The 18,088-nt window shown below is 40.5% G+C and overlaps 1 protein-coding gene across 3 annotated transcripts in view; it reads left to right on the forward strand.

Moving 5' to 3' along the window:
• The window catches only part of TRAPPC12 (trafficking protein particle complex subunit 12), a 78,548-nt gene that overhangs the window by 54,132 nt on the left and 6,328 nt on the right, over positions 1-18,088 (forward strand). For all 3 annotated transcript variants that reach the window (XM_087946049.1, XM_026665294.2, XM_026665295.2), the window contains 2 exons: positions 4,521-4,594; positions 14,937-15,035. In XM_087946049.1, coding sequence (XP_087802175.1) covers positions 4,521-4,594; positions 14,937-15,035 — 173 coding nt within the window. The remainder of the gene's footprint in view (positions 1-4,520; positions 4,595-14,936; positions 15,036-18,088) is intronic.

An 18,088-nucleotide genomic window follows, 5' to 3' on the forward strand; every position in this document is an offset into this window, starting at 1 on the left:
CATTTCCTCTTTCCTCTTTATAGCTCTTTCCTCTGCTTGTTTTTAAAGCTGTCAATTTAGTATCTAGTGATTTAGTTAACCGTATTGCCCAATTGTGCAATCATTTTGGCTTGTGCAATCTTTCTGGATAAAGGAGTCACAGTGAGATTCCCCACTTGTATTCGGGACAGCTATTCCTCATGATTAGACTGCAGGAAGTGAGGGTTTTATGGTCAGCTCATTAGTTGAGTGCCTGGTGTCAACAAGCACCTCCCCCCATGTAAAACAGTAAAAGTGTATGAGGATGTTTTTCTGCTCTCGCTCATCTTGTTACCACAGATTATTATCCCATATTATTATCCCAGATTATCTGTTATCCCAGATTATTTGGAGGAATTTTTCTAATTTTTTTCTTCTCTTTAGTCCATAGCTGAACCAGGTCCCATTTTAGAGCTTGTTCTTCCATTTGCCATTTTAGAGCTTGTTTTTTCTTCTCCTCCTGCACCAAATTGGGTCTAATTCTGTTTTGTTTTCAGAGACATAGTCTGTTGATGACTGATCAGAATATCAAACCCCATCACATAATTTTTTCCAACATTCCAGCTGGTTGGCAAGATTGAAGCTTAAATTTATTGAATTATGATCAGTGACTCACCAGATTATCTATCTATCTATCTATCTATCTATCTATCTATCTATCTAATATAGATAGATAGATAGATAGATAGATAGATAGATAGATAGATAGATAGATAGATAGATAGAGATAGAGATAGATATAGATATATAGAGATATAGATAGATAGATAGATAGATAGATAGATAGATAGATAGATAGATATAAATCCGTCAGAAGCAATGACCAAATATAGTTCACATAACACTGAAAAATTAAGAGTTCAAAATCAGAAAAGGGAACTTTGATTAAAAGACACTAAAGCAGCATAAAACATAAGATAAAAGTTAACTACAATAAAAGAAAAGAGAGATGAAGGACTTCAAAATGTACCTGCTCCACAATTAGAACATCTTATATCTTATTATGAAAATCACTGCCCATAGAAACTAGTTGGAAAGAATAAAAATTATCACTTAACTAGCAACCTGAAATTGCTTTGGAATTAACAGGAATTGGAAATATGCTTCTTTTATTTTACCAGCAGAGTGCAATAGCACTAATAAGGTAGGGGGTGTGTGGAAATGTAGGTGATGAATACACTGATGATGGGACTGTGGTGACCAGATATTTTGAAAGCAGCTTAAGACAGGGTGACCTTTGCTGACTGAGAGCTACAATCCTATAAAGTCTTGCTAGGGAAATGGATCTCATCATCTCAAATGTGGTTGATAGCACCATACACTATAACACTATAACACATCTATGCCAAACTCTGTGGGGTTTACTCTTGGGTAAATATATGCAGTGTTGTTGTTTTTTTAATGAGCAAATATATCTTGGCACAATATACAATTATCTTGAGATTTTTATGTAGAGTAGACTTCCATAATAAGAGTTATATGGAATGACAGTTTTATTTCCACTTCTTGTGTGGTTTACAAAATAGCAATGCTGCAGCAGTGCTAAAAGGCCCTAAAGTAGAAATTACCCTCTTCTACCCTTCTAGAATATATGAGCCAGTTATTAGGAGAGTGATTCTGACAATAGCCATATTCACCAAATAATTGCAGCTAGCTGCTATCTATCTGAAATTGGAGAAGGGAGCAAGGCTCCGAGATACAGAATTTGAGGTAAAAGCAGCAGTCAGCTAGATAAAGCTTGCTAGCTTGAGAGGTACAGTTTTAAAGAGTAGTGAGCTATCTACAGTCTAACATTCCCACAAAGCTACCAAGTCTTCTTGGCAAAAGGGAGATAATTAAATCTGGAGTCTCTCCTATCTCACCACTTCACTATTTCTACCCAAACTTGCTCGGAGTATTTTCTGACTGCTCCCTGAGCTTTAGGCCATCCTTCCCCTCTCTCTATAGCAGACTGTATTCCTGCAACCTCCCATTGATTAGAGTTATGGGTCATGCAGCCCAAGTCACCTAGAAGTCAGCCCTGGAAGGAAAGCCATCCGTTGGCGCTTGTCCTTTGTTTGAGATGCTCCTGTTTCTGTTCTCTGTTCACGCTCTCCTTCGCCACAGCTGCTTTGCTAAGTTGAGCAGAGCTTGGCGTGGCCAGGGATGAAAGGCAGCCAGCGGAAGCCAGGGGGAGAGAGGAGAGAGCTTCAAGCATCTGTGAGTGGCTGTTATGCGCTTGGAGTGCAGCGGCATTACAGCTGTCTGTCTGCCTAATGTTGCCCGGAGGACACTTGTAAGGACTGATGGCATCTCTTCCTGAGAAGGGCAATCAGATCTTCTCCCTGCAAGGGGCTCGGCTGCACTTCTGAGCTACAGGGAACTTTTTGTCTGTGTTTTTTTGTTTGTTTGTTTGTGAATGTCACTGAAAGATGTTTTTGTTTTGCAAACTATGACTGAAAACAGCCTCATTTTTAATGGGATTAGCTCTGCAGCATAATGTCCCTATTGCTGGTCTGAGTAGGTGTTGCAGAAACCAGCTTGTGGCATTGCCTTTCCTCAGTAACAGAGAGAGGGAGGGAGGGAGGGAGGGAGAGAGAGAGGAGAGAGAGAGAGAGAGATGCATCTCATTCTCCGTTCAGTGGTAAGAAAAAGATTTAGCATTGCACCATTTTCTTGGCAGCTTTCCCTCCCACCCTCCCTCCTTCCCTCCTTCCCTCCTTCCTTCCTTCCTTCCTTCCTTCCTTCCTTCCTCTCTCATACCCACATTTTTAAAAAAAAATACAGAAGAGGGTTGGACAAATATACAAAAATACAACCTAAATTAAGACCTGCAAATAGTATTTATTGTTCTTATATAAGATGGCAGTTTTTTTCAGTTAGAACCAAACAATATATTATTTCTTGCTTTTACATTTTTATCATACATTTTACTAATTTGTGATGACATAGAGCTTTTCCAATTATTATCACACATCCTAAAGGTTTGCTGTACTAAAAAAATATGCTTTGTACTTCCTTTATGCAACTCCCACCAGTGTTAATCTTGGTGACTTCTGTAGAGGCAGGAGCAGAGGTCTGCATTTCTATTGGTTTGCAGTTCGTTTGTTTGTTTTGCAGTGTGATTGGGCAGAAGACATTGTAGTGTTTGAAATTGTTGCTTACCAGTACATTGGAGAATATATTTTCAAAATTGTCCATATTTACATGAACTCTAAAGGTAAAGTGCACTTTTGAATCAATCAGAATAAATACATTTCTGCTAGTCTTGGATAACATATATAAAAAAGGTTTGTAAAGCAAATAACAAAATATTCCACTTCAGGCCAAAAAAAAGTGATGCTTATTTCACTGCAGTTCTAACTATTTTTTTCCACAGCCCTTTTTTCAATTCAATACCATGATAACCAACAAGACCAAGGTCATTATTACAAGATTATTATAATAATCTTATAATAATTATTATAAGATTATATTATTATTATTATAAGATATCATTACCAACTCTGAAAGAAGTCAGATTTGTGATCTGATTCTGTATATTGATTTTAAAAAGCAAATTTCACTGAAATCAGTGGAATTTCCTAAGGGCACCTAAGAATTGGAACCCTGGCCGTGTTAAAATCCCTTTTATCATAGTGTTCATTTTGCAACATAATAAACACCTTTTCCTGGCAGTGCAACCCCTGATCCCTTTAAGCTGGGCAAGATCTTCATGAGCCATGTGTTCTCTCACATGAGGAGCCAGCCTCTAAACTAAGGGAGTGAGAAATTGGCTGGTGCTACAGGCAGCAGCCTTGAAACCCCGGGAGCTTCAGTAGCGTAGGAGCGGCAGAGAAGCTTGGCAGATTTTTCCAGGCTCCTAAGCCCGATAAGTCAGTGCAAGATCCCCCAGACCAAGAGAGTCCTGAAACCCTCGTGCTGCTTGCCAAAACGAAGTCATGTTTTTTGTTTTGGTTTTTCAGCATCGGTCAGTAAGGGAAGCAGAAGGGTGTACATTTAATGGCTTAAATCAGATGATTGCTCATCAGTAGTCCTAATTAATGACTTAGTGTATGCCTTCTCTCTCTCTCTCTCTCTCTCTCTCTCTCTCTCTCTCTCACACACACACACACACACACACACACACACACTTTCTCCCTCTCTCCCTCCCCCCTCTCTCCCTCTCTCTCTCTGTCTTCCTCCCTGCCTTTTGTTCTCTTAAATGATTGCTTCCTTGCCGAATTGCCAGAGCTCAAAGTGGAGAGGTTGTTTCCCAGCTTTGTATTATGCTTCATTTATTCAGACAGTCTGTTCCTTTCCCCCAATCAAGCCTCTCTCTCTCTCTCTCTCTCTCTCTCTACTGAGTGGGTGCAGGTTTTTCAGAGCAACATGGCAGAATGTTAGAAACACTGTGCTCAAAATGTGGTGATGTTAACGAGGCGAAATCATTTCAGTTGGAATACATATGACCGATAATTGATGGCTAGGGAAAGAGCTTCTAATTTATTTGTGCACATTCACAAGCTGCTCTCATTTTACAGCCTCTGTTCAGCTGTGGAGGTCACGTCTGGGCCGGGTGATGTACTCCACGGCAAACTGCCTGCTAATGATGAAGGTAGGTGGGTGCTCTTGCTGCAGATTTACCATATATACTCGAGTAGAATGTCAAGAGAGGCTGAAGAGAAGGTAGATTGCCATTTGCGGTCGTGTGGGGCATAGCTGGAGGTTCCTGCCGAAATCATTTCGGAGGCAAGAGAACCGGCAACACAAAACGGCTGGATTTCCAGGCTGCCACAGTTTTGTTTGGCTTCTGTGTATTTGTTGGCAAGAGGTAGAAGCCAACTTATAAGAAAAGGTTTCGAATCAGGAACACATTGATTCAAACTGTAGCAGGATCATCACATCCCTTGTATCCAGATAACATCCTAAAACTAGTGGCACCCGTTATTCAAATTGCGTTCTAATATCGTTTGTGCTGCAGACATTCACGCTGTCATTGATTTCAGGTTCAGACGTGGTGGAGCCTAATATGTACATATCATGCAGCATCTCCATTTCCTTTCTGTTGCCATTGGAAAAGAAAGTGCAGCAATATCTTTCCTGTTTTAGAAATGCTCCAAAGCACAGAAATGTTTGGTTGCTAATAATACAACAAGGACAACAGATAATATACACGAGGACTGTTTCCCAACTCAGTTTCGCCCCAAATCTCCAGAACCGTTTCCTTTTTCTTTTCTTTTTACTTCTCTCTGTGGTAATAGCACTGGTCTCCATTGTCAAGTCCCAAGCTAAACCGGGTCATTCTGCAATCTATAGGGTCTCTATGAGGTTGAGTAAATGTCAACTGAAATCTCTGTGAATGTTCATAGTTTCTCTTGCAGGAGTAAAAATTAGTCTCCAGGTGAATTAATATCCCCTCATTTAATTTGTTCAGATGCCCTACTAAGGTCAGTGTCTTAATTTAATAAAGGACTACGGACCAGCTCAAAAATTCATAATGAGACTTTTCTTGGGGGAGTAGCTGAAGAAAAAAAAAGCTGCATTTGACCAGTGCTACCATTCAGAATCTTCCCTACTTTTCAGTTCCCTTTTGCATGGCTAGTGTCATTTTGGAAGAATAAACTTGATTTGTTGTGAATTTCCTCCAAGATATAGATGAATGAGCATGCTGTCAGCCTTTGCTTCCTTTTCTCTGCTGCATTTCTGATTCTTGCCTGGAGGGAGTTGAGGCTTTCGAATCAGTTCAGAGAAGCATTTTTCTTCCCATCTGTCAATTTATGCAGATTTCCTTCACAGAACAGTGGGAAGATGAAATTCTAGGACCGTTCAGCATTTCAGATTTGAGTCCAAAAAGCTGCTTGAAAGAACAGACATAGTCCTTTTCTACATCTCTTTCAAGCATCTGGATCTTTGTCTGGCTCACAATCTTGGGAAAAGATGCAGCTACTTTAAAGAGTTGCGGAGAGGACTACATGCACATTCAGAAGATCTTTGAGGAGCTGAATCTAAAATGCCATATACAGCTCTATTTCTTTATAACCGTTTTATGCTGTCAGTATACTCCAAGATTAGCAGCAATCACAAGAAGTATAAAAATACTGTATTTAGCTAATATAATTTTACAAATCATATTGTTTGGGTTTCTTCTTACACATGTTTAATTGGCAATTGATAAGATGGCTCATGTATGCAAACAGTAATATAATTACCAGATGACATACTATCACTTAGAAAGAGCACTATGCAGTAGGCCTTTGTGATCTTTGAGCTTAGCTGTAATCTATTTTGTATGTTGAGAAGCATATAATAAAGTGATTGCCACTGTGATATGGAGCTTACACAGAGTAACAAATTATTTATGAAGAGGAATTCTGTATATATTTCTAGTGTATTCAAGCATACCATTGCAAATTGCAAAAAAGAAAAAAAATGCATCTCTGGGAAGTGCATTCACAGTCAGCTCCCATATCTGGGACAACTTGCTGCGGCCAACTTGCCGTGGCTAACTCGCCATGAGACTATTCACTGCAGGTCAAGAATTATACTAATATTGAAGATATTAATGAAAAGATGCCAAAAGAGAGAATCAGCAAGGAAAAGATGCCAAAAGAGAGACAAAATTGGAGAGTTGTAATTGCAGGAATGTTCCAGTCTCGGATGGCAAACCTCAGATAAAGAATGTTTCCAAGCAAATACAACTCAGGTAAACAAAGTTACTAATCTAAAGGAGGATTAGAGAGAGGAAGTAAACATATGTTAGACTTTAACTAGAGATAATTAATTGTATGGATTACTGTGCTAAACAGTAACAAAAGTTAAGCAGTAACCAAAGTTAACCAATGATGGAGGATAATTAAAAATGTGTATAAATGCAAGACTAGACTCCAATAAAGATCATCATGATTCAGTTGTTCATGATCAAACAACTCGACTGCCTCGTCATTACAACACAAAATGAAATGGGAATGGCAAAAATTAAAATAATTTTTAAATTATTTTAAATAATGGATTTTTTGAATTGTCCCACAACAAGTTGTCCCGCAGTGAGTTGGCTGTGCGCAAGTTGTCCCTTGGCAACTTCGCCATGGCGAGTTGGCCACAACAAGTTGGCCATGTTGTTGTCCACAAACAGTTTGCTGCATGGAATTGTTTCCTTAAGCTGCATTTCAAACCAATAATTGATAGGTCAAAAACTATTTTTCAGTAGAATTTTATGGCTAGTAGCCTCGTGTTTCTATTTTAATGCAAATATTTGAACATTTTCCTTGGAATGCACTATTATTTCTAACAGCCCTCAATAAACTATGAAAATTTTCATACTCTGGTAGCCACAAAATAGACCTTGCTCTCTTCAGCAAGTTGTCTAAACCTATCAGTAGTCTTCAGATCTATAGTATCTATCACAGAGGAGTAGTTACTATATATCTTTGGATAAAATTCTATTATATTTGACAAACATAGCAATAGTACTTAGACTTATATACCGCTTCACAGCCCTCTCTAAACATTTTACACAGTCTGCATATTGGCCCCAACAACGGTGTTTCAAAGGTCACCCGCTTCTCCCTGCAAATAGGGTTGAGTTACAGGGCCTGGAATTTTCAGCTGTGTAGGAATCTTGGGAGATACCATCCCAACTAATTTGGAGAATAGATAGTTGGAGAGATTAGATAGTATATATTGATAAAAGATGCTTTAGCAAAGTAAGTTAGGAAGGGGCAATTTTCAACAAAAAGGTTTCCTTGAATAGTTGGAATTAGGAATTTTAAAGTGTGAAAAAAGTTGCTCTGAAATGCACAGATTTCAGAATAAGTTCTTTTTCTTTGTATTTAATTTTCTTATAGCATCTCTCTTTAGTAGCAGCTGGACATGTTTTTCCCACGTGTAGAATTTTTTTGTTTTGTTTGTTTGCTTGTTCCATCACCACAGCTCAACCTTTGTATCCAAATGCAATCTTGACTTTAATAATAATAATAAAAAAGACATCTCTAAACACAGAATTCTAAAACTATTTTATGAATCTAGATTTCTGCTTTGTTTACGTAATGTTCAAGTGGTTAAGCTTTTTTTTTTAGTTTCCCTACAACTTTCTTTAGATATCGCTGATTGCATTTCACAACTTGGAGTTACTTTCCATTCAGTCTTTCTACCAAGTACAAAGTTCACCTGGTACATTCAAAAGAGTACTATAAATTGAAAGTTGAGGCATCGACAGAATTCAGGGAAGTGTACCCTTGTTGTTGTTTTATTTAGGCCTTTCACATTCCCTTTGAAAGCTCACAAAACATTTCTTTAACTTCAGAAGAGTAAATGTGAGGGACTGAGGGGAGATGGGTTGGCAATATTCCAACATCATCTGAAGTTGCGGTAAAGGTACTTCCAGTATTGTAAGTTCTCTGCAAATGTATCTTCATCATGGTAGGAAACATAAGCCCAGTGGAAATATGATTTGTAGCTGTTGCTTTGGTGTCATATGAAATGGGACCTGCCTCTGTTACTACTACTGATGCTGAGTATACTATACTGGAATATACTATCCTTTCCCTGAATCAAGTATCTAATGAGTAGACTTCTCCCTCCTGACTTCCCATCAGTTCTTCTGCAACTGCCACTCTCTAGGTCAGGGCTGTCAAACTCCCAGCCCACAAGCTGGATGTGTCACACACTGGCCACACCCACGCCTGGTTTAGCGAAGGGGAAAAAAATTCTGGATACATCACATGATGCCGCTGTGACACCGCCGTGATGCTGCGGAGTTTGACCAGCCCTGCTCTAGATCAAATTCAGATCACATCTGAAGGGTGTGGATGTTGGGGAGAAAAGGAGTCTCCATTCCTTATTCTTAAGGAATCTATTCAGTTGGTTGAAAAGTTTTTGTAAATTATAACTGTCTAATAATGTGATGTAGTTTGCAAAGTTACTTACAATAATACAAGATGCACTTCTGTAAAAATTAATGTTTTCTGCATAAATCATAGGGCCTATATAACAGCGGAAAATATTTGCTTGCATTTTTTTTTTACATTTTAAAAATAGCTTGATAATCAAGTTAATGTTAATTAACATTAACAGTGTCTAGAATTCCTATAAAACAGTATTTTCATGCCAATAAGACTTGAAATCAGACAAGTACCAATAATTAGGAGTATATATTTACAAGAATTTGGTGCAGCTTTTATATTCCATATTTCTTCCAAAGAAGTCATTTAGTTGTCAGCTGTAATTTAACGTGTCATGAATAAATTAGATTTCTTCTGGAATTGCTGTAAAATGCACTGTGCTGCCATCTAGTGACAGCCCTCCTTCCCTCCCCCTCCCCAAAAGACATAGCATATAATTGCATTATTATGAATTGGGAAATCAATTTCTTTCTAACCAAAAATGCAAGTAGGTTACTAAGAATAAGGAATACAATGAGTGAAAGATGCATTTCTGATTAATTGGGCACTGATCTGCATTGGTAGGAGTCATTTAGGCCAGGGGTCTCCAATCTCGGCAACTTTAAGCCTGGCGGACTTCAACTCCCAGAATTCCCCAGCCAGCTGACTGAGGAATTCTGGGAGTTGAAGTCCGCCAGGCTTAAAGTTGCCGAGATTGGAGACCCCTGATTTAGGCCATTGGTTTCTCAACCTCTGTGGGTTCAGATGCCAAGCTGCTCTTACTGATATAGGACTTTTTTTTTTCTTTCTGTTGGTCGGAATCTGCTTTCCAGGAATGCAAATCCATCACTCTGTGTCTTAAACTCTAGAAGAAAAGAAAATGGGTTGGTCTTTTGCATGACATCCTTTCACATATTTGAAGGATGCTATCATATCCCCTTCCTCAGATGCCTTTCCTTCAAAGCAAAAGCTATCCAGCTGCTTCCTCCTCTCTCCTCTCTCATCTCCTATCATCTTTGTTAGCCCTTCTCAAAACATGTTCCCTGTCAGTTTGATTCCTTCATCAGGCATGGTGGCCAGAGCTGAACACTGTATTTGAGGTAGAGTCTGATCAAAGAAGAAAGCTGTGCAATTCCCCATCACGATTTGAAAGTTACATTTTAGTTGATACCACCTAAAATTGGGTCTGTTTTGCAAGCACATTTCGATTCATTCCCTGCAGTCAATTATTGTTCAAAAATATTTTTATATGTAATATTATCAAACCAAGTATTGTCCCATTGGCCTATACGTTTGATTATCCTTTCTTAAACGAAGAACTACTGATTTGTCTGCTAGACTTCATTTGGTTATTTTCAGCCCATTTCTTAAACCTACTAAGATTGTTTTGAGTTTTATTTCTCACCTGTGGTGTTTAGCTATCAGACTCAATTTTGTGCAATCTGAAATGTAATAATAATTTTTCCAATTCTTAGCACTAAGAGGACTTGAGACTTGTGCCACCCCATACAATATCTCTAGCTAATCTCTGGTAATAAAAGCCATTGATGGAGACACCATGAGTATGATTTTCAAGGTAGTTGTATGGTCAATTAATTGACATGCTATTCAGCTAACATTTAACTAGTTGTTCAATATTTGGTGCTTGACCAGATATTTTGCTTGAATCAAAATATATTACCTTCTACTGATTAATTATGAGGTAGGTAGTCCTCATTTAGCAACTACTCAGATAGTGTCCATTTACAAATGCAACAGTAAGAAATGATAATAAAAAATCAATTTTACGATCAATGCACACATTTATGACAACAATAGCCTTCTGTGTGAAATTAATTACGATCTGGTCAGTTTCTGTGTGAACTGTCTGGAAGGTTCTAATTTAAGTTCATAGAGCTGAGATTAATTTAAATTTAGCACTGCCCTGGGGAGCAAAGCAGCTCAAAAGGAGATAGTTTGTTTAAGTAATTTCTCTGTCCTGCAAGGAGACAAAACAGGGGGAAAATGGGACAGGCACAGTTTACTTTACTTTATTGTCATTGCACCTCATATAACAAAATCAAACACCATCTTCAGTGCACATCATGACCATGAAAATAAACACAAACATCCATCCTTCACCCTTCACACATTGAACCAGAAACCCCCGACACCACACTAACACTGCACGATACAGAATCCAAAAGAGCTACTTCCCTGGGATAGAAGCTGTTTTTCAGCCTATTTGTCCTTGTTTTTATTATTCTGTACCATCTGCCAGATGGTAAAAAAAAAGGGTTCCCAGGATAAGATGGATCTTTGAGAATGTTTTGAACTTTCTTAAGGCAGCAGGAGCTATAAAGGTCTTCCAAAGAGGGGAGAGGGCATCTTCTGGGCAATGACATTAACCCTCTGGAGTGCTTTCCTATCTGCCACTGTGCAATTGGCAAACCATACAGAGGTGCAGTATGTTAAGATCCTCTCTATGGTGCAGCGGTAGGTCACCAGCAGTTTTCCATTCAGTTGTTGTTTTCTGAGAAGCCTCAGGTAGTATAATCTCTGCTGGGCCCTTTTGACCAGGACTGCAATGTGGGCACCCCAGGTCAGGTCCTCTTTTATGGTATCACCCAGAAATTTAAAACTGGCCACTTGCTCCACTCGGTCTCCATTGATAAGCAAGGGCTGGATGTCTGATCTGTTCCTTCTATAATCCACTATAAGCTCCTTGGTCTTATTGGTGTTGAGGACCAAGTTATTGTCTCCACACCACGAAAGCAACCGGTCCACCTCATCTCAGTAGGCAGACTCATTCCCCCCCACGGAGATAAGTCCCACCACTGATGTATCATCTGCAGGCATGATATTCTTCCGATTAAAATCGAATTCCGATTTTTTGGGAATCCCCCCTTTCCCCCCACCCCTTCTCCTCCTTCCCCTCCCCTCGGAGGCCCGAGTCAGGAGTTGCTGGCGCGGCTCACGGGCTCCAGTCCGTGTTGCCTCAGGAAGGGAAAGGCAAAAAGGAAAAGCCGCGGCGGCGCTTTGCAACGGCAGCAGCGGCTCCTGGTTTTGCCTTTCCCTTCCCGAGGCAACGCGGGACTGGAGCCGCGTGGAGCTGCGCCCGGCGGTAGCAACTCCTGACAGCCCCAGCCGGATACCTGAGTGGAGCCGGGCGGTGCGGCGGAGGCCTCTGAGCGGCAGGAAAAGGGAGCTGGGCCAGCCACAGACCAGCCTCCGTGCAACACGCCACCGCCCGGCCCTGGCGAGGGAAAGCAGCGGGCGCTCCCCGGGCGCGCGGCGGGGGGTCTCTTTTGGCCGGCCCCGATTTTTTTTTCAGAGCGGAATATCATGCCTGCATCTGCAAATTTAGCAATAGTATTACTAGCATGAGTGGGAATGCAGTCATGCACATAAAGAGTATAGAGTAAGGGACTCAACACGCAAACGCAACCCTGTGGTGTACCAGTGTTAAGAATAAGGGCTGAAGAGGTATGATTACCTAATCTGACCCTCTGTGAGCCGCCAGACAGGAAATCCATAATCCAAAAGCAGATTGAATTAGAAAACCCAAGGTCCAGAAGTTTAGACACTAGTCTATGTGGAAGAATTGTGTTAATTCTTTCATACAGGACACTGTATGAAAGGACTTTAGCTGAATGAGATGACAGCAACCATCAATCTTTGAAGCATTTCTCTCTCACACACACACCACACATACACACACACATGCACAGAGACACATCGTTCACTTAGTGACTATTTCCTGCACCAATTGCAGTCACTAAATGAGGACTACCTGTATAACAGAAGCATATAACTTAAATAGACGCAGAGAGCGAAGACAACAGCATGGTTTCAGGAAATGGAGAGATATACAGAAATGAGATTATGCTTATTTTACATGAAAGGGCTTATAGCTTAAAATGAGAAAAGCTACTAATTGTCTATAATCACATTCATAAATAAAAAAATTAGCTCATAACTCTATAAAAATATACTCCACATTGGTCATAATGGTGGTGTAGAGTTGGAAAACAATTGCGTGAACAAATTGCATGGGTTTGAATACTGAAAGAGGAGATCTCCAGAGCAAAAGATGAATTTTCGTAGCCATCTAACCATTTTGTTCTCCTTCCACCTCTCTTTGCCTTTGTTATCAACCAATTAAAACAGGAGACTTGATCTCTTCTAGTAAAACATAAGGCTAGTGCTTAACTACTTCCTTTTAATTTAGATTCACCTTTCTAATATAAAGGAGACATAGAACATTCATCTGTATACGATTATGTTACAGCGGAATTGCTGGCTACAGAATGGCTCTTGCCACTCTGCAGGCTGTAAGGAGGGCAGGGGTGGGCAAATAAAAAAATGTTATGACTGCCTTGGCCTTAAGACCGGCAATCAATACTGTAACTGGATTTTAAAGAAAGCTTTGGTGCTGCCTTTATCCCGTTTTTAAAAGAGGGACATTAGCCTGGATTACTCTGAGCCAGGTCCAACCCACCTCACAGGATTGTTGTTGTGGGGAAAATAGGAGGAGGAATGAGTATTATGTATGTTCGCTGCCTTGAGTTATTTATACAGTAAAGGAGGGTTTAGATAAAGAAATAAATTCTGATTGTACTTGTAATTTTCATTAACTGACTTGTCCAAATACAATTCATACTCCCCCCTCCCCTCCACCCCCAGTTGGAGCATCCCTGGATTTGGTGCTTCGGTGGAAAAGTTAGTGAGTCTGCTTGAAAGCAGAGTAGGTGTTAGGGCTTTGCATCTGGTGGCATCTCTGTTGGAGAAATGTGGAGAGAGGAACAGATGGCAGGAGGCACCTTACTGCATATGGAGCTTCTGTGTCTCAAGAATGCATTTGAAGCCTCCCCTCCCCTCCCAGGTCTGTTAGGACCACAGCTAGCCAGAAATCCACACCTGAATTTGGACTTTCCAGAGTGTAATACAATTTTGGGAATAACTGAAGTGTGTGAGGGAGAGGGAGGGAGGGAGGGAGCAGGTGAGGCACACTGGTATTGTTACCTCCAGGCCTGCGTGCAGAACTATGAAGTCCTTTCTATAATAGAATTTCTCTGTATTTGCTCCCATTCAGGGTGTTTGGTTTTTAATTTCTCCTCAGTGCCTGTTTTGTGGTGTTTTATTCTAACGCAGCCTGCGTTTTAGGAACTTGTCCGACTAGAAACACACTAAATAAAAATGAAAGAATAGGAGCCCAATCATACCGCTTCCTCATTGGTGCTCTTGTATTGAAAACACATTTGCAGAATTAATTTTCCTGCACTGAACTGATTTTTGTTCTTTTTTTTTTTTAACTGAATTTTTGAAGATGTACATCTAAATGGAGACCAAGATATTTCCATCAGGAAGCTTATATATGATGAACAAATAAACATTTCTAATTTCCCCCCTTTTTAAAAACCCTTCTTCAGAAGCATTGAACAGTAATCAAAAGATGGGGACTGAACCCCCATCCCGGCTCCGCTGAACTCATTTGAAATTCCCTTCATTTAGCTATAGCGACGGCTCCCTCGTGAAGCAACACATAAGCTGTGGCCATTTTCCCAGCATGAATAATTTTCAGAGCATTGGAAATCTGGCCGACAGAGCAGTTGGCACCACAGAAGAGGTTTGCTTCCCATGCAGAATGATAAGAAACAATTTGTGCCTGTGTATACACGTGTGTATGTGTGTGTGTGTGTGTCTTTGTGAGAGAGGGAGAGAGGAAGGAAAGATCCAAAGGATGCTTATTGTGATCCTGGGAGATATAAAATTGTTGCTTGCTGAAGCCTCCCTGAATTTGATTCGACTTTGGGGCTGCTTTGTCCTATGTGCTGTGTTCCTGCAATAGAAGCAGTGAAACATCGCTCCCACATGGGGCTCTCTCATCTTGTGTGTCCGCTCCCTCTGCTAGGTGCCAAGAAAATAGGAAATCTTGTCATATTTTCAGGCACGGTGTCCTTCCCACTTTGAAGATTTCTACTTCCATCTGTTTTATCATGCATGTCTGCAGCTTCTCTCACTTTAAGGTATATGGAGCACAGAAGAATAAATGTTGACTTTGCCTCCCTCCCCCTTTGTGCTTGCTTTACCCCTTAGGACTATGTGCTTGCTGTGGAGACATATCACACCGTCATGAAATATTGCCCAGAGCAGGAGCCTCAGCTGTTGAGTGGAATTGGAAGGATTTTCCTGCAGGTATGTACCTGATTCTGAATAACGCCACGTGAAATCCCTGCTGAGCCCCATTACATTAGTATTAACATAAGGAAAGGTTTTTAAGTGCCCTAATTTTAGATAGTTGGATGTGTGAATTGTGTCATTCTTTGAAACAAAAATAATGACAAAGATGAAAGATGTAAAGTAGATGACTGTATCAGTACCAAATAAGTCTAGAATGAAATATGAGGTGAATGCTCTAACAGATCAGGGAGAATGTCCTAGGTTTGTCCACCTAACTTCTTGCTATTCCAGAATATCTACAACTTAAATGTAACGAGTATTCTGACAGTTATTATTGCATGAAAACATAATAGTTGAAACAACAGACTCCGTAAACTCATTGAATTATCTGGTGAGCATTGTTTTGCAGACTAGCTGTTCCCTATTCCGTAAAAGATGCAGGGTATTTGACATTTTCCACTCTGTTATAAACACACAGATACTGAAAGATGAGCAGGGTGTAATAAATACTCCACATTTTCTATGGAATTCATGAAAGTAACTTTTCATTCCCCAAATTGCAATGCCGAATTCTCTGTAGTGGTCCTTGAGAAAGAAAAGGACCCTTTTGCCCTCTTAGAAACATGCAGCCCTAGCCACATCATCTAATCAAGGCAAGGTGTGCAGTTCACACAGCCTGTCAAATTATTTTCGCATAAAGGAAGAAACTCCTTAACATTTCTTCCATTCCTGGTATAAAAGTACAGTAACAAGCAAATACTAACAATAAGTTGCCTGAGGGGCTGTCTCACGCTGCCTGCTTCCATTTCTGTAACGTAGTAAATTTTTTTGATAGAAAAAATTATTTGTTGATTTCCTGTGGCACTGGTGCTTTTAAAAAGATCAATGCTGCATTTGTCTTCAGCATGAAATCTGTGCTTCTCTTGTTTTCTTCTCCTGCAACTTTAATACCAAAATAAAATTTCTGTTTTCAGCACAATAACAAACACAAGAAGGGATGTTTAATTTCCCTCCTTACGTTGGCCATATTTAGCTTGCTGCTGACAGTTCACCGAATCAGTCAATTACAAATGGAGTAACACTGAATCAGACCATAAACCCCCAAGACGTTTTCCCTGAAATTGAGTCACTTTGTAGAAGATGAAATGGGACAACCCATTTTCTTCGCAACTGGAGACTCCCAAGAAGGCCCGAGATATTTTTATACAATATTTCAGAGTTTCCTCACTTTGATAACTAAATTGAAGAGTTTAATATTTGATTCTGAATAATATGTATTAGATAGCTTGAAATAAATTCTGAGAGGTGGCTGACAATTAGAAATTAACTCACTCAGAATACATTAGTAATAAAAGCTGTTTGTAAAACTGTTATGAAGGATAACTTTGGAATGAAGCATTAAAGCAGGGGTGTTAAACTCGTGGCCCACGGGCTGAATGCATCCTTTGCTGTCCCTGCCCCTGCCCAGTTTAGCAAAGGGGGGAGAAGTCCCAATACATCACGGGACGACACTGTGACAATGCAGGTTTGACACCCCCACACTAAAGCCTTTCAAAAATAAAAAGGAACTGTTGTGGTTCGATGGCAGCCGGTGCAGACGGCAGCAGAATCGGACAGTGGGGAACAACGGAGATCAGTCAGGGAGTCTGGAGAGGACTCGGACGAGGGTCCTGCATCCGATGCAGAGATGGGGCGAGGACCATCTGGGAGTGGGGTGCTGCCTCCAGAGCCTTTGGAGTCTGGCAGCAGCAAGGCAGAGGACCCAGGGGAGCCTATTCCCAGTGCGCATGTGTGCAGAGCTGCTAGAAGGCGAGAGCAGCTGAAACAAAAGGGGCGACTTGGGAGTAAGGCTGGGAGGTGATTGCCCCTCCCATAAGGTATAAAGGTCAGGCAAAGATGATGAAACCTTTGCAGGAAGCAAAATAGTTCGTTCGGTTCAGATTCATTCTTGAAGCTCTTTGTACTTTGGTTGGTTTTTTTTTTTTCTAGTTCATTTGATACTTCTGTTATTGGCAGCACTTCACAGAAAAGAAAGGTGGGTGATTATCTCTAGGGACTGTTTGACATTCATTCCGGCTGGGAATGAAAACAATTCCCAGCATTGCAATAAAATGTCTTGTTTTTAAAATGTGTGTGTAGTTACGGTCTAGGAAGCCTTGGTCAGAACAGGAACTTGGCCTAGCATCACAATGATACTAAGATAAGTGATAGATAGGATCTATGAGAAAGTCCTCCTTTGAAGGTTCTTGAGCAGGAAATTCAGAAGAAGATCTTGAGGCTGAGGAGTTCCGGGCAGAGGAAAGTTGTCTTCCAAGTGTCCTGCTCTCAAGCCACGAAGAATGAAATCCAGCCTGGGTTAGATAGCAAGTGCACCTAAGGAATCTGTAGCATTTGGATCAGGACAATTGCAGGGAGTCAGCTGAAAGAAATGACTCTTTTTAAAGAAGCAATCTAACCCAGTCTTTTTTTATTAAAAGAATATTATCATTAGGTGATTCACACTGAAAATAGCCTGTCGCAGGCAGAATATTAAAACATTTGTCAAATCATTCTTGGAAAAACCACATGTGTCCTCTTACATTGCCATATGGACTTGCAACCCATCAAGTAAAAAAGACGAGATTTCCAACTCCGCTCTTTCTCTACTAAGAGCCATCAGAGGCTGGTTTGCTGAAAGGCAAGATTCCCAACCTTGGGTACGATGCAAGGAGACTGCCTGATGCCTCCGAGGAACAATCTGTCCGTCCAATTCATAGAACAGTGTTAACAGACTCTGAAGGAGACTCCCGTCTTCCTCACAGTTCTTGCTCTTATCTGAGGCCTTGGGGGGGGAGAGAGATTATTGGACATTCTTGAATTAGTGGTTTTTACTGCCAGAGTGGGACCTTTTCCTTCCAGTGCAATAGAACTGAAGACAAAGCCCAAGAAACCCATTGGCTTGCTTACATAACCTTGAACAATAGCACTTGAAAAGCCTGTGGCTTTACAAAAGGGTCTGGAATCATGGCATCACAGAAGCCCCCTCTTATTTGCCAGGAGGCCATGTCTGCATGCAGTCCGAGAAGCCC

This window comes from Notechis scutatus, chromosome 1 (genome assembly GCF_049901735.1).
Source record: "Notechis scutatus isolate UNSWTSFEM ecotype Mainland chromosome 1, rNotScu1.2, whole genome shotgun sequence".
Classification (NCBI taxonomy): Eukaryota; Metazoa; Chordata; class Lepidosauria; order Squamata; family Elapidae; genus Notechis; species Notechis scutatus.